Raw genomic sequence first — 16,070 nt, 5'->3', positions numbered from 1 at the left:
CCAAATACACTTTCATTTGGTTATTAAGCAACCAGTAAAATCACTTTTTAATTAAAAAAACAATGAGTACTTAATAAAAAACCACCCCCATCGACCCATTTTAACCTTTAGATTTGGAAAGATTATTCAATTTTAAAAAATCCCAAAAATCAATCCAAAATATCTTAACACGATAATATCAAGCAGGAAATTAGAATGGTTAGATTTGTGATCCTCATATCCACAAATATTTTAAATCTAAAAAATGCAAAACCTTATATCCTAAAACAATGGTAAAAATGCATTAACTCAGAATCTTTCATGATAATGGAGAAATAACTTCACAAAAACAACGACAAAAAAGGCTATATATTGGTGAAGAATACAAATTTCTTTCGATTCCCACCTTCCATCATAGGCAATCTACTCCTGCAATCAAAGCCAGTTCAATATTGGTTTGCATGCACAAGTACAAAAGCTCTTAATAGGCAATCCAACGGGTTCTTTTACATTCTTGTAATTCATGTCTTGATCTTGGCCCATACAGAGACCCTTGAAGCCATATCTTGCTTAGGCAGCTGTCTCTCTCCCTCCCCCCCTCTCTCTCTCTCTCTCTCTCTCTCTTCCATCACCACTTATCCCTTCCATTAGACCTTGAGGAGCCAATGGGCTAAAAGTATGTCACAGTGTAATGCACTTAATATAGTTTTTCTATACTGTATTGCCAGATAGTTGCATCTGTTGAGAGAGACGCAATGGAAAAGCACCACTATGCCCCACAAGCCAAAAACTCATGCCCTTGCATTGATAACCAAATCCGTTATCAGTTTTTCTCTATCTAGGGTTCCATTCTCTCTTAGAGACTTCCACGCTGCTTGTTCGAAGCTTTATCAGCTCTTGACACGATCTTCGAGACAGTGAAACCCGTGGTTTCAAATATGCATGCCCTTTCGGGAATCAATGCATTTCGAAGAATAACATCTACTCCTTCATAGGTCCAAACAGCAAGATGGGCTTCTCCCTTGAAGCCTACTGCAAACCAGCCAAGACCAGCAGCAGCCACATCCATCGAGCTCACCTCCCAACTGCTTCCAGTGATTGTAAAATCCTTCCTTACCCACTTACCAAGTTCCTGGATTCGATTCTCCCCTATAGGAGGCTGCAATCAAAATCAAAGAAACTATTAAAGAATGCCACCTTGTGTCATTCCTCACATCTCAAACTATAGGTATTCATGTTAACACTTGCAGGAATAAGGCATCGTCTGCAAAGAAACTAAAGGAGTCAGGCTCCCCTAGAAAATTGCCCCCGGATTTCATTACATGACTACGTGAGATTACGGTACTTGCCTCATTGTATTGGGTCCGCTTGTCAACAAATGTTCAAGTGACACTAGTTGATCTTCTAATTTTAATCCGAAGGAAATCCCAAAATTTAACATTGAAGTTTCAAGTTTTGGAAATAAACAGATGATAAAGAACTTCAGGACAATAAAAATATTGAAGGATTTCCAATTTCCATGAATGACTCAAATATCGATATTTTCAAGAAAATCATAGATAATATTGTCAAGAGAAGTTACAAAACAATTGTGCTTCAGAGAACAGAGAAATTATCTTTGAATTTTGAAAGCAATCAAAACAACCCTCGTTTCATCAAGATTGGTATAAAGAAACAAAACAACCAGAATGACAAATAACCACCTCAAGTTCACCCAAGAAATACTCTTACATACTTCCAAATTAAGACCTAGAAGTTTCCACCTGTGATATCAGATGAGAGCATATCTCAGAACCTTTTTAAGGCATCATTTTCTTAAATAAGTACCTACATTTAGAAGTACCACTTATCCAAAATTTTAAGAGATTATCCAAAATATTCGACTTTCAAAATGAAACAATAATTATTTAGATTTCCCAGTTGATCCCAATAAAACAACTGTCGTACACTTTCATTACTTTCACAATCACTTTTCCTTATGAGTATTCCATGTCATAATATGGCCAACTGGTGAAACACTATTTCCACCAAGTTTAGAAATATTGAATCAGGTCATGAGTTAGTTGTCTCTGAGTCAAAGTCAAATCAATGAGACCTTGGATTCAGCAGTCTTTTGAAACATAGAATAATTGATGTTAAATAATAGAACCATTGAAGTTTAATATACCCATGTCAGGTCCCAACATAAGTCAACTCAGAGGAATACCTTGTTAACGCAGAGTATGGGAGATAAAATAGGATGATCAGGCTCCTCGTATACCAGATTTATGGTGCTTCTAAGTTCAGACATTTACCTGCAACTGGCTTCCAAAATGGGATTCTAACATGTTGCTCGCATTCTCCACCCTCCCCATGTGAAGGGGAAGGTATGGAGATGCCCAAACAGTAAGATATATGGTGTCCACTGATGTTTCCTCCACGTCAAGCCTCATCAATCCAGCAATATGTACAGAATAACCAGACTGCGATCGAAGTACATAAAATACTCAGAATATAATGTAGAGGAATTAGTGACAGGTTACCCTCTGTAGAATGAAAAAGGAACCTTTCAATAAAGATGATGATTGTCCAACTGATCTAAATGCAACAATAATAAGCAAATGGAGCAGCAATCGCAACTTATGCAATCACATGCATCCAACGGAGAGTAGTCATTTCGTGCATTCAGCTTCAAACACAACAATCAAAATTGAACAGAACATGCACATAAGTGTTAATAGGATTGAAGTCCCTATCAATTCCAAGTGCACATAAAAGGACGAAATGAACTTCTCATAGTATATAATCTTTCTCGAATAAAAAAGTATATTAATCCAATGCCCACTAATAAAAGAACATTTGAGCCTAAATGAGAGAAGATAAGTAATTTTTTCAGTGGAAAATCACATTCAACGCCATTTGCCAAATGATGAAGCCCCAAACACTTCGTTCATTCCATGCTTATCTAGGAAAAACAAGAAAGGAACAAACTTCGCCAACTCAAATCATTATTTCAAAATCATAATCTAACCATGCGGTTACCAAAGTGATGTTTACTGTTAAATGGACCTGCAAAAAATGCAGAAAAGACTTGCCCACATGAAAATGATCGATATAGACATAGCAATAGTACAATTTTTAAATGTTCACCAAAGATTTAGACAATTCCTGTTCTTTCATATTTCCATCAGGGCAAGTATTAAAAGAAAGCGGTTTATATCAAAACCTCATGTCAGTAAAGATACATTTTTATCTTCTCTGTCCAAACTGAAATCAAAGGAAAGCAAGTTGTTAAGGAGAGAACACAAGCTGTCAAAACTGGCCATTCATTGCAATGAATTAGCTCAGGAAGAAGGATGATCATAATTCGTAGTAACATGGTGGGAACAAGGTCCCTTAGTTAAATATTACATGCCAACAAACTACAGATTTAATGTGGAGGCCAACCATGTATTAGAATCGATGCTGAGCAGGGCTACATCCAAGATGTAATGAATCAAGGTTCCATTCCTCACTTAATGAGCATAAAGAATTTGCAAGATGTGTGTAGAATACATGCGCTTTGGCTACTAGACATTGTTCTATCCTATTGGAATCAAACAGTGTTTCAAAAAGTGCTAGGAGGGCGGCTTGGGGGTTCAGGGCTGTCCATCGCCTAGGCGAGCGCCCAGACGGGCACCCAGAACCTAGGCGGCTCAGTCGAATCCAAAAAGGATGCCCATTTAGACAAAAAAAGAATATATAGTATAAAAAATAAAAATTAGGTATCTAGGGCACTTACTTTGAGTTTGATTGCTCAATCTTCAAACTTCCACCTCAAAGATGCTTCTAAGGACTCAAAATCTTCTAAAAAAAACCCAATAGATTTATAAAACATCAAAAATTAAATCTAATATCAATGGGTGATGTGATCAATTTTTGTAAACTTTGAGAAACCCTTCGATCCTAAAGAAATCACCAAAAACTAGTTTTTTTGAAGGCTTTTTCTCTCTAAAATGGGCTTCAATAAGTTTTAGGTTTCAAATGAACTTAAAACCATCCTTCTAACCCTTTATATTTTAAACAAAAATCAATACAAAAAAAAAAAAAAAATTCCACCTCTAGGCGAGGCGCTCGTCTAGGCGGCGCTTGTGCCCCGCCTAGGTGGGTTCCGTACCACCTAGGTGGCCATCCAAGGACTGCCGCCCAGATCGGCCACCTAGGCCTGGGCAATGCGCCCAAGCCTTCTGGACCGCCTAAGCGGCCGCCAAGGCGATGGGCGGTCCGCTTTTTGAATCATCGGAATCAAGTAATAAGATGTTTGGAGACCTATCAGTTTGTCACTTTCTCTTTTTTTCTTTAGTTTTCAATAAGCAATGAAATGACGAGAACAAATGAGAATTGCCAAATGACGGCAAAATGACACCCATATATCATGGAAGCAATGAACTTCATTAATTTTCAGCTGTAGCAAACTTAACTGTACATGTCTGAGTTTGCTTTCCTGGGACATGGATAATGTTGATTATGCAAAATTATGGTAACAAATGCTTCATTCTCCAAAAGACACGTCTGCAAAAGCATGAAGCAAAAGATTTTGCTAGTAGCCACAAAACCCTACCACAACAAATAATCTACGAATAAATGGGGTGGGATGTTTACCTTTGGAATAGAAAAAATAAAAATAAATCGTATTCTACTTTGTCAACTCTTGCCCTATAATAGGTACCTAGTAGAGAGGCCAATCCTTTCAATCCATCTAACATCATTTAGGGAAGCTCCACTACGATAACTGGTTTATAAAAAAACCCAACATAAGTATGCTCTCTGACTGGCAAGGCTTGAGGATCGGCCCAAGTCGAGCCCCTCAAGCATTTTACTAACGGGTACTTCCATATGTATTTCTATTGTCTAGCATCAATCAAAAAAATATTTTGTCACGTATATTTTTATGTTCATTTCAATAAATACAAGAGGCTAACTTGTCAAGAGTGCCATATTCAGCATGTTTATATTAGCATGCCATTCAAGTAAGACATGATCTTGTGTACAGAGACCTGATATCATGTTGGTCAGTTTGCTCCGCATCCATAGGTTGTTCACTCTTCTCATGAAAAATAGGATCAAGAGCCAACATTTAGTTCCCCATGTTTCTTTCCATTCCCCTATCCGTGAAATGGTGCATTGCCTTGTCCTGCATGCATTTGTTACGTCTTATAGCAGTAAGCTCCTGTGGCTTGGCTTATTCACTTTGGTTTTAAGAATGTGCATTAGTTTGACATTCTAACCTGGTCTCAATACTTGAGTCTCAATTACAATACAGGGATCTCAAGAACATCAAATAATTTACATTCTCCATGATAACATTCAAAAAACCATAAAAGTGGATATTGTGACACTTGAAGCTTATTCTCGCAAGCTATTAGTATCAAACATCATCATCATCATCCAAGCCTTATCCCAATTATTTAGGGTCAGCTACTGGATCATGTTCCTCCATTCTTCTTTATCAAAGGTCATACTCTTAGTAAGACCAAAAGTCACTATATCTTTTCTCATTACTTCTATCTATGTTCTTTTAAGCCTTCCCCTTACCCTTTTAAAGCCTTTCACTTGATCCAAATCGCACCTCCTAACAGGTGTTATATTAGGTCTATGCTGCACAAGGCCAGCCTACCTAAGTCTACTTTTCCCTCATCTTATTGCCTATTGAAGCCACATCGAAGTTCTCTCGTATGTATTCATTCTTAGATCTATCATTTCTTGTATTGCCACTCATCCATCTCAATATCCTCATCTTAGCTGCGTTCATTCTATGGATATGTTATTTCTTGACCGCCCAACATGCCATCCTATAAAGCATGGCTGGTCTTACAGCCATCCTATAGAAAATCCCCTTCAGTCTCAATGGTATACAGTGATCATACAAAACTCCGGATGCATATCTCTGATTTGCCCACCCAGCTCTAATTCTATGTGCAACAGCTTCCTCAATCTCTCCATTCTCCTGGATCATCAACCCTGGATAGCAAAAACAATCTCTTTCAAGTATTTCTTGACCATCAGACTTAACTACTTCCTCATTTTTGCTCCTATTATTACTAAACTTGTATTGCAAATATTCTATCTTAATCGAACTAGTTTTAAAACCACTAGATTCTAGAGCATCCTTCCAACATTTTACCTTTGCGTTGAAGTCGCCAATACTCTCTGCTGTGTGCGGAAGCTCTAAACCCGATGGGTGGTTATTTTTGGTAAATAAAGTACGAGAAAAATAGAATAAGCAACAAGCAAGAAAAATAAAGCAGGAAAAAATAACACCAGAATGTATGTGGTTCATCACATATGTGACTACATCATCGGGCACATCAAACTGAAATCCACTAATACCAATGAAAGTTACATCAAAGATTTTAAGACATAGAGTTACCTCTCTAACCCTCGATAAAACCAAATCGAGCAAACCCTTGTAAACCTGCTCTCCTAAACAACACCACTGCCGATCTCTCATCTCTATTCCATAAGTAGAACCAATAACTAGACCACTATCTAGGAAGAGAACTTTGAGAGCAACCGAGACTTTCTCTCACTAAAAGGAGAAACCATCCAAAATCTCTATGGGAACTGCTTCTCTATGAGAAACCAACCTCTCAATCTTCAGGAGTCTACAGGAAGCACCATCGCAATGTTTCTCTCCATAAAAAGCTATCTTCTCTCTAAGAGAGACCTTGCATCTCATGCACAGGAGGCCCCTACCCCCTTCTCTCTCTAGAGGAAGCTACCTTTCCCATTTGGTGACCCAAATAGGTCACACAAATTTTCTACACTTTTGTCACATACATATAATATTAGGAATCGATACTAAATAGGAAACTTCCTATAGATGTTACATATATCTCAAAACTAAGAGATATACTCAAGAGTCCTAAACCTTTTGGATTTCTATTTCCTTTAGGAAACTTATCAATATCAATCTCAATCCCACATAATATGGGATTTCTTTATGTGGGTGATTTTTTATAGCACCAAATCCAACAATCTCCACCTTGATTTCAAAATCAGCTCACCATGCCAACATTCATTGGATAGCTTCATAAATTCTTCATCTTTTGTCAAATAATTCCTTCATCATTCTTGCTTGAAAAATAGTGCTTGCTATCAAATTTCTTCACCTCGAACCTTGCATTCGAACTATACCAACAACCTCAACCCAGGCTTTGATACCACTGCCACCTTGCCAAAACTATGTCATCCCCGATCAACATACACCACAGTACGTCATCCGTGATCAACATACACCACAATACCTCATATGGCGCCTAATTAACTATCACTGTCACATAAGGACTCCAAAACTTGTCCCAACAAATATGCTCATGTGAATCACAAGCAATAAGATTGCCATCCAACAAATCAAAAACTTTTGCATTGTTTCTTAGAAGTAGGAATAGTGGTAGGCATCTACTACAACATGGGAATACAAAAACCTAAAAATCAGCAGTAGGGTCAATTTTTCACCATGCAAATATCGTTGAGTGTGTATACCATGCTCCCACAAGAGCATAGTGCACATCTACTCCCTTGGTCAAAAGACCTACTTGGGAGGATTTTTTCAATCTGAAATTTTGGGAAGTCCTTAAGAATCACTTAATTATTGTTCTCAAAAGAAAAAAAATTGGATTTTGAGTTTCCTAACACAAAGATTTCACTCTCAAAAAATTAGAACGATTTCTATTTAATTTTGAGACATTATTTCTTTTTTTGTGCATAGAGGGTGCAATTAGGAAAGTTTTTTTTCTTGAGGTCAATTTCATGGTTGAAGAAGTTACATCCCCGAAATTTGAGGTCCTAAAATTAAACCTAGATGGAGCTTTTCCTGAGGGAGTAAATGGATAGCACACACCTGCGGGAGTATAATATCTTCTGACAATCTCGTTTTTTCAGCAGATTGCTACATTTCTCAGAGTAACAAACTGTCCAAAATTGTGGGAAGAGCAGTTTACTGCGTCATACAAACAAAAAAATAAAACAGAAACGTCAGTGAAATTAAAAAACTACATAACCCACTTTGAGAGAAGTGGTTGTCAACTACAGAAGTTGCGACTCGAGAACATTTTTTGCCTAATTTGCTCTAATCGATGTTCAGTCGTTAAAGACAAGGGCAGGACTAAGTCCAATCACAGTCATGGGTAAGATTTAGAGAATCTTAAACAATTTCATAACCAGTCAAGGGACATTTTTGCTACGTTTCATGATCGAGGTTTGTTTTCATATTTGCAGTTTTAGTAGCCCTTCTATGATCCATAGGTCCACCTATCTTTGATGAGGATACTGTGGATGATCTATACGTTGAGAAACGTGATCTCATGGACAAGCCGATCTTTGATGAAGAACCATTCTATGGTGAAGAACAAGATAACATGGGTAGACCAATTTATGATGATCTATGGGATTTCATGATTGATTCGATATTTGAAGAACATGGTGATGGCAATGGAAACCAGGATTAGGTGGAGAAGATGAAGGCCATGGCATATGCCAAGGGGAACCAGGAAGAACTATGTTCCCTATCTATCATGATATCTGTGGATTTAGAGATGAAGGCCCAAAGTTTTCAACCTTTACAGTCTACTTTTGCTGGTGTTTCTACACTACAGAGGTGTAGAGCATGGAGGCTAAAGAGGGAGCTAATCCAATACACATCAAAGTTCCAAAAAATGGTTTAACAACAACCCTTCTATTGCCAATGACCTCTCATCAATCATTAGGAAAGTCTGCAGACTCAGTATATGGTTCCTATATGATACCGAGGATTTTGTTAATTAGAGAAGTATTGATTGTCATTTTGAGAACTTGCAGAGCTGAGACACAATTAGTTGGGTTTCCCTCCAACCAAAGTTTTGATTTACGTTATTTTCGGATATTGCAGGCTCCAAAGGCTATAACTTTTCACTCTGGTGTTAGAATGGCTATTATTCCACCATTTTGGAAAGAATTGGATGAGCACTATAACGCTGGTCCGCCTATTTTGCCAAGGAAATTTGGCTGAAAAATGCTTCGAAAGACTTTAACTATGAGTCTGGAATTTTCAGCACAAGATTAGTTTGGAACCAACAGGGTATTATTTTATTTGTAAATAAGTAGTTTTGTCCTTTCGTGTTATATTTTTTCCAAGAGTCCAATTACATTCATCTAGGATTTTCTTGATGGTCAAAAGGTCAAATTAAGTTTCAGTCTATAAATAGGGGTTGGTTTAGGGTTTTAGATCAAAGTTTGATAATTATTTGTTTAGATTCCTAATTTCAATAGACAGCTAAGAAACTTGGCTTGTAAACTTCCATTATCAATCTTTTATCGAACTTTCATATTTTTTTAGTCTCTTCTTTGTGAATTTCATTTTTCATCACAAGAGCATCAACCTCCTTGTTAGCCCCCCAAATAATGTGCACAAAGGTCATGTTCTCAGTTCACAAATGTCAAAGATCTAAACAAAAATCACAGCCACCTTACAACGACTAGAGGTCTCCTTTTTGGGCCCATCTCATGATATAGAGGCAATCCCATTCTACTACAAATCGAATTCTGTAGGCCTGTAAGCAATGCACAAGTATACCTAACATAGAATCACATAGGAGCCCGAATAGCTTTTAAGCTTCATAAGCAGAAAAATCAGCCAGAATCTATAACTTTTTTAAATCATCAACCAGTAGTAAGTGGAGCTTTTCGAAAAGAACTGAAGAAAGCATCACAGAAACGACACAATACATGGAAAGTGTTCATTTTTTAATCGCCAGCAGCCTAAGTTCAGATAACTATTGTGGTTCTTTTTTAGTATCTTAAATCTACTAAAGAATTTAAAGTCCAACATCAATGTTTACCTTAAAACAATCCATTTAGATTTAACAAATCGTATTGGGATCATCTCTGATGAAGCGCAAAGGGAGTAACCAAATCTATTGAAAATTGTATGCTTAAAACCAAATTGTCCTACTCCCACACTAGTTATTGCTGTAGAAAAATGAGGACATAGAACTATTAATTTTGTGATATCATTGAGCTTAGTCACCAAGGGGATTCAATGGTCTTCTCCTGAAGAATTGGAAGGCACAAGGTAAATGTACTCAAATGGAGCAATTCCACCCACGCACAAAATCAAACAAATCCCAGTTGTGCTTATTGCAAAAAATCATGCCCCTCTTATTTAATCCAACATTATGGTCAAATCGAGAAGAATAAAAAATCAGTTAACACATATCAGGGAAGAGCACCTAATCATTAGGTTATCTAACAAAACACAAACTCAACAAATCCATACTACCTAATTGCTGAATAGGAAAAGCAAAGCCGTACCTTTAATCTGTAAGTCCTTGGTTTCAGATCCTTGCTTATATGCACCAGCTTTTGCTCCTCCCTTGTCAACCTCGTAGTAATTTGGTAAGGATGCAAAAGGCCCGGCGTATCAAACAATTTTGCCCGGCCAAGAATACCCTTAATCCTGATCACCCCCAATGTGGTCCCAGGAACCGGAGCTTCCGTTAAATGCGTAATTTTACCCATAACATGCCTCCCTATTGAATTGATAAGTGTGGATTTACCTGCATTTTGTGCACCAATAGCCCACACATTACCTCGAGCACCTGCTAGATCCCTTATATCATCAACCAAATTCTTGAGTCCCCAGTCTTTGATCGCACTCACTAAGTGCACACTCGAAAGCTTATTGGCGCCTCCTTCCCGAGCCCTTTGTCGAACCCAGTGCTCTAGCCTAGTTGGTGACAGGGTTGGAGGCAAGAGGTCAATCTTGGTCACCACAAGAACAACTCGAGGAACGTTTCCTGATTTCCCCTCTTTCCATGCAGTTGAGCCGTCATCAATTGCAGAGGAGACGAGCTTTGCGACCTTTCTGGGGAAAGAGCCATCGAAGTCAGAAGCATCAACCACCATTAAAACAACAGAGCGGCTTCCTGAGAAACTCGTTAGCCTGGGTCCAATGGTGTGGTCAAAATCGAAGTCAGGGAGCAGGTTCTCGACTGCAGCATCCTTCACTCTACCATAGTGACGAAGGGAGTGGCATCGAGCACAGACAATAGGTTTCTCTGTCCTTTTGGAGTGTTTCTCCTCTTCTGGTTCCTTGGACTCTGTGCCCTTAACGAGAGCAGAACAAAAGGGTTTCTCTAAATTATTGCAGTCTTTTTTCCCTTTCAATTCTTGGGTTTCTCCTCCATTAAAATGAGGAGTAATACCCATCTCAGAGACAGGTTGGATGCTCCTCCTGCCATGGATTTCCTCTTCCGAAACAAACAGGTGAATTGGAGGTTCCTTCTTAGTGGGTCTCATGAAGAAACCAGGGAGCTTGGGATTTTCATCTTGCATGTATACTCCGCAACCAGGACAAACCACAAGCCCTGAGTCATTGTAATCCCCTTCGCTTCTATACTTCGAAAGATTGGGGATTTTGGGCTCTGGTTCCTTCGCACCATTAATGGTGGGGTCTTTGTGAACAAGGACTGAAAAGGTTTTGTCGAGTTGCAGAAGAATCGGGAGGAAAGAATGAGTGGGTTTTGGAGGAAGAGGATAATGAGAGAGAAAGGTAAGAAGAGAGGAAGAAGAAGATGAGGAGGAGGGTTTAGAGAGGGAATGGAAGGCATGGAAGAGCCTAGAGGGAGCTCTACGAACCAGGTGGAGTCGCATTTCTTCTTCCTAGCTGCTTGAGAAAGCGAGAGCTTTCCTAGCTGCTAGAGAAAGAGAGAGATGCCTTATGGCTAAGCCAAACCTTAAACCCTTCTACAGTCTGACCAAACTACCCCTACTAAAGTGTCGCCCATGTACTTATTTTCCATATTTGCATGCAACTTTCATGACCTATGTCACCCATGTACCTATTTTTCATATTTGGATGCAACTTTCATGCACCAAAGTTCTTATCAGTATTGAAACCACAAATTTGACCATGGAATTTCACATAATAAATTACTTTATCTCTACATCAAATTTCCTATATCTTAACAAATTCCAAAATAATTAAACAAAAAAATGACAAACATATCTTGGGATCCAAAATAAAGAAATAATGACATATTCAATCCTAGTGACCAAAACAAATCCTGAGAATGATGATTAGATCGAGCTGACCAAACGAACTTGAAAATAACAACTAACTTCTAAACGTGATTTGCATCACCATCTCACTAGTAATAGCTTCTCTCCAAAAAGTGGCATCAGGTGATGTTAAGCTTCTCTTAATGACTTAGGCTCTTTTTCCACATTTAAGACTATAGTTATTGAATTAATTACCTTATTTCGATTAGTTTCAATTTCATTGATATAAAACCTTTGTGTCAAGATTATAAGATAGATCTCCTCTAATTGATGAATATCCTACAACAAACACACTTTGTTGTACTGTGGCCTAATTTGTTTCTTTTTTAATATTGAAGTTTAACATATGCAAGATAACCCTTTTATCTTAAGGGATTTAAAGATGGTTGTCTATGAAACTGTAGTTCATAAGGGATTTTATCAATTTTTTTATAAAGCTCCATCCTATGAATTGAATGACAAAGAAGAACTAATTAACATCGCATTCACCATTCTATCAAAGTTCTATTTTTTATTTTTGCTAATCTATTTTGTTAAGGGGTATAGGGAGCAGTTCCTTGATGAATAACAATATTGTTTTTTAAAAAATTATTATTTTAAAAAATTAATTATAATTATTTGACAAATACTTTCCACTTCTATCGCTTCTTGAGTATTTTAAAAGTTTTCAAAAGCCTCATCTTTCAATAAAAAGAAGTATATCAAAAAAATTATCAATAAATATGATGAAACATCTTTTCCCACATCTAATGAGAACATCATTTAGATCACATTTATCACTATAAACAAACCCTAACAACTCATAATTCATTTCAACTGAAGAGAGTCTTTCTTATTGTTTTTTTTCTATATAAATAAATTTCATATTTTCATTAGATAATTCATCACATTTAGAGATCAAACTTAACTTTACCAAAGAATTAACTGAAGTAAAATTAACATGTCCTAAGCTAGCATGTCGCATATTACAAGAAGTTACCATATAAACAAAATATTTATTCATTGCATTAACCGAATCAAGTTTAAACATCTCATTACAAAAGTAGCCATTGCCAACAAATACATCATTTTTTGTCAAGATGAGTTTATCGAACCCAATATCCATTTTAAGCCTTCTTGTTCAAAATATAGCTTGACACTAGATTTCTCGTAATACCTAGTATGTAGTATACATTTTTCAAGGTAAAGACCTTGCCCGCACTAAACTTGTAGTTCCACAATACTCTTTTCAAGAATCTTGGCCATAGCTTGAGTTCCCAATTGATCGGAGTTCCCATCACTCACTTGATTGAATGTGTTAAATAGATCTCTATTAGTTGATATATGGATTGTGAGTTCCCATCACTCACTTGATTGAATGTGTTAAATAGGTCTCTATTATTTGATATATGGATTGTGAGTTCCCATCACTCACTTGATTGAATGTGTTAAATAGATCTCTATTATTTGATATATTAATTGTATCACTAGTGTCAACCCACCATCCATCGTCTTATTAATCATGTGTATTTCAGTAACCATTGCCATCAAATGTTTTTTAGTAGTCATGATAGCTTGGTTTTTAGGCTTTTAGGCCCCTTTCAGTTTCTACATTCTCTTTAGTAGTGTCTTAATTTTCCGCAAACACAACATGAATCCTTCCTTTTAGACTTCTGGTCCTTAGAATTATCCTTTTGGACCATAGGAAATAAAGGTTTATTGTTGCTTTGAGCATTCTTATTAGATTTTTGCTCGATAAGATTCGCATTGGTTTGATATTCCACAATTTCATCTTTCTTTTCTCAAAGTCTATTTTCCTATTCTATTCGAAGAGAACTCTATAATTGAACAAACTCAATGTCAACTTTCTTGTGCTTTATTTTCATTTGATACTTTTTAAGATGGGGGTGACTTGTGAATTAGAGTACCTACTTAGAAACACCCATCTTATTGAATTCAACAATAATTAAGTTCATTAACTATCAGTTGCAATTCATACAATTGAGAAATAATTGCTTAAGTGAATTCACAAATAATTTGAAATAAGAAATCTCTTATTACTGGACTCCTCGGTGAGATATTTTGTTTTAAAAAGCTTTTGAAGTTCTCTTGTTATTTCCACCGATGCACACATGTCGTAAAAAGCAGATACAACAATGTCCACTTGCCTTCTAAGGCTAAAAAGTAGATACCGCCAGTTCCTTGGAAGACTATGAAACTTTGGGTATACACTTGCGTGGAAGGGAAAATCCCCATCAGTTATTGAATGTCATGGTTATCATGTCAACACCATTTCATAGGTGAAACTTTACCTTCTTCAATGACCACAATACAATGGTCCCTCAAATCTTATATGTTTAGTACTTGCATGTGGTTCATTGTCAAACATGTATCACTTTGTTATCATAATATACCTTCAAATTATCAAATTATCCTAGCCAAACTAACTTGCAATACTTTACTCTATTGCTTCCTTGATCGCCACTATGGTTGTCATTCACTTCAATAGTAAAGAGAGCAATTATAAACTGCAATGATGATTTTTCAACTGCCTAATCCACCGATAATAGTGAAATCGTAAGTAATAGTAAATAGAATTGTCTATAAAGAGACCATTTACCTTTTGTACAAGAAGGTCACAGTCATTCTTGTTCCTTAGATTTCAAAATAGATGGTTGTAAGGGTGTCATTGATTAGACACAAAGTTCTCAAAAAAATCTCGGACTATGTGACCCACCCCAAGCCATTCATTTTGACATCTAATGAGTGGGAATAGTTGTGACCTCCTTCTATAAGAGGTAAATGGTCTCTTTGTTAACAATCTCATAATAAATTTCCTCTTGTCAAGATTCCAAACAAAATAAGCATATAGTAAACCCACTAGATTCGTTTAACTAGATTATTTTACCATATAGCAAGCTTATCAAACCTAGTTCAAACATCTTTCAAGTAATGAATTATCCATTGCTAGCATCTAATGTTGCTTTTTGGATTTCCCAGGCACCCTCTTTGGATTTCCCAGGCACCCTCCAACAACGTCAACATCATAGAAAATGTCTAACCTAGTATAAACCATTGCATACATGATGTTGCCAAGTGTTGTAGCACATGGAATACCACACAATATTTCCCATCTTCATTTGTGGGGGGACATAAATCTACAAAAAGATTAAGGTGAGTAGTAAGAGGTATATAAATATGTTTTGCACCATTGAGAAGAGAATTTTTCTCAAAGGGATTGCATACAATGAGACCATTTACCTTTGGTACAAGGAGGTCACAATTACTCATAACTATCCGAAATGAAATCTGATAGTTTGGGTGTGTTACAAAGTTCGAGAAAATTTCTTTTGAACTTTGAGCTTGGTCAATGAAATAAATGTAGCCACCCAATTTCACATCCAATGGTCACGATTAATTGTGACCACTTTGTACCAAAGATAAATATTCTCATTATATATTTTTCCTTTCTCAAAATATTTTTTTTCAATAACAAAAGTGTATTTTTCTTCTTCTTTTTTTGTCACAATAGATTTTCATGCCCAATGTTTTACTACATGCCCTAAGTCTTTCATTTTATATTCTTTCTCGAACCGAGTCTTCAATTAATTTATGTCTAACATGGATTTTCAAGAAATCAACATGTCCTCAACATACAATACCAGATTTGTAAATGCATATGGTTAGGTACCTCGATCTCGCCCTCCGGATCCTTTTGGGGATTAAGCGGCACACGTCTCGGTTTCGAGGGAAGGCCTGAGACATTTTTGGGATCGCTCTCTCAGGAACCTCGTTCGAGAACGGGGGCAAGTGTTACCAACCGGTGAGAGAGGAATTTAAGGTGGGTTCGGGACTTACTCGGGCTGGCTCCCATGGGCGCCCTCTTAGATCACAAAGAAAGCCCCCCAGTAATAAAACTGGTTCGGAATTGCTTCCCTTGGCTTGTATTCTTCTTGTTTTCTACAATCACACACATATGACAAAGGTTATAAGATAGGTGGGTCAAGGCTTACCCGTTTCCTCTTTGATGAATGTACATAAGCATGCGCATTCAA

At 37.0% G+C, this 16,070-nt stretch overlaps 1 protein-coding gene across 2 annotated transcripts; it reads right to left on the bottom strand.

Moving 5' to 3' along the window:
* Positions 1–259: 259 nt before the first annotated feature.
* LOC18448222 (P-loop containing nucleoside triphosphate hydrolases superfamily protein) lies at positions 260–11,827 on the bottom strand. 2 transcript variants are annotated; one of them, XR_002283377.2, is made up of 3 exons: positions 10,288–11,738; positions 2,186–2,441; positions 260–1,138 (listed from the first exon to the last, which is right to left on the bottom strand). XR_002283377.2 is itself a non-coding variant. In XM_006858295.4 (3 exons), exons 1-3 carry the CDS (start codon positions 11,626–11,628, stop codon positions 836–838), a joined length of 1,812 nt encoding a protein of 603 aa, XP_006858357.2. In that variant the 5' UTR covers positions 11,629–11,827; the 3' UTR covers positions 260–835. The 2 variants fall into 2 exon arrangements, 1 of the variants encoding a protein (XP_006858357.2); XM_006858295.4 differs by having other exon boundaries at positions 2,274–2,441; positions 10,288–11,827.
* Between the last annotated feature and the right edge of the window lie 4,243 nt (positions 11,828–16,070).

The sequence above is a fragment of the Amborella trichopoda genome, chromosome 5 (genome assembly GCF_054954075.1).
Source record: "Amborella trichopoda isolate Santa Cruz 75 chromosome 5, AtrichopodaSantaCruz75HAP2 v2.0, whole genome shotgun sequence".
In the NCBI taxonomy this organism is placed as follows: domain Eukaryota; kingdom Viridiplantae; phylum Streptophyta; class Magnoliopsida; order Amborellales; family Amborellaceae; genus Amborella; species Amborella trichopoda.
The sequence above is the reverse complement of the archived record's forward strand: the minus strand, read 5'-3'. Positions and strand labels throughout refer to the sequence as shown.

Bases quoted from the DNA above. Each gene is read 5' to 3' on its own strand.
- LOC18448222 (XM_006858295.4), bottom strand. From the start codon at position 11,628: ATGCGACTCCACCTGGTTCGTAGAGCTCCCTCTAGGCTCTTCCATGCC. The intron at 2,442-10,287 runs GTACGGCTTTGC...CTTCGATCGCAG, and splicing joins CAAGGACTTACAGATTAAAG to TCTGGTTATTCTGTACATAT. The intron at 1,139-2,273 runs GTAAATGTCTGA...TTTTGATTGCAG, and splicing joins ATTTTGGAAGCCAGTTGCAG to CCTCCTATAGGGGAGAATCG.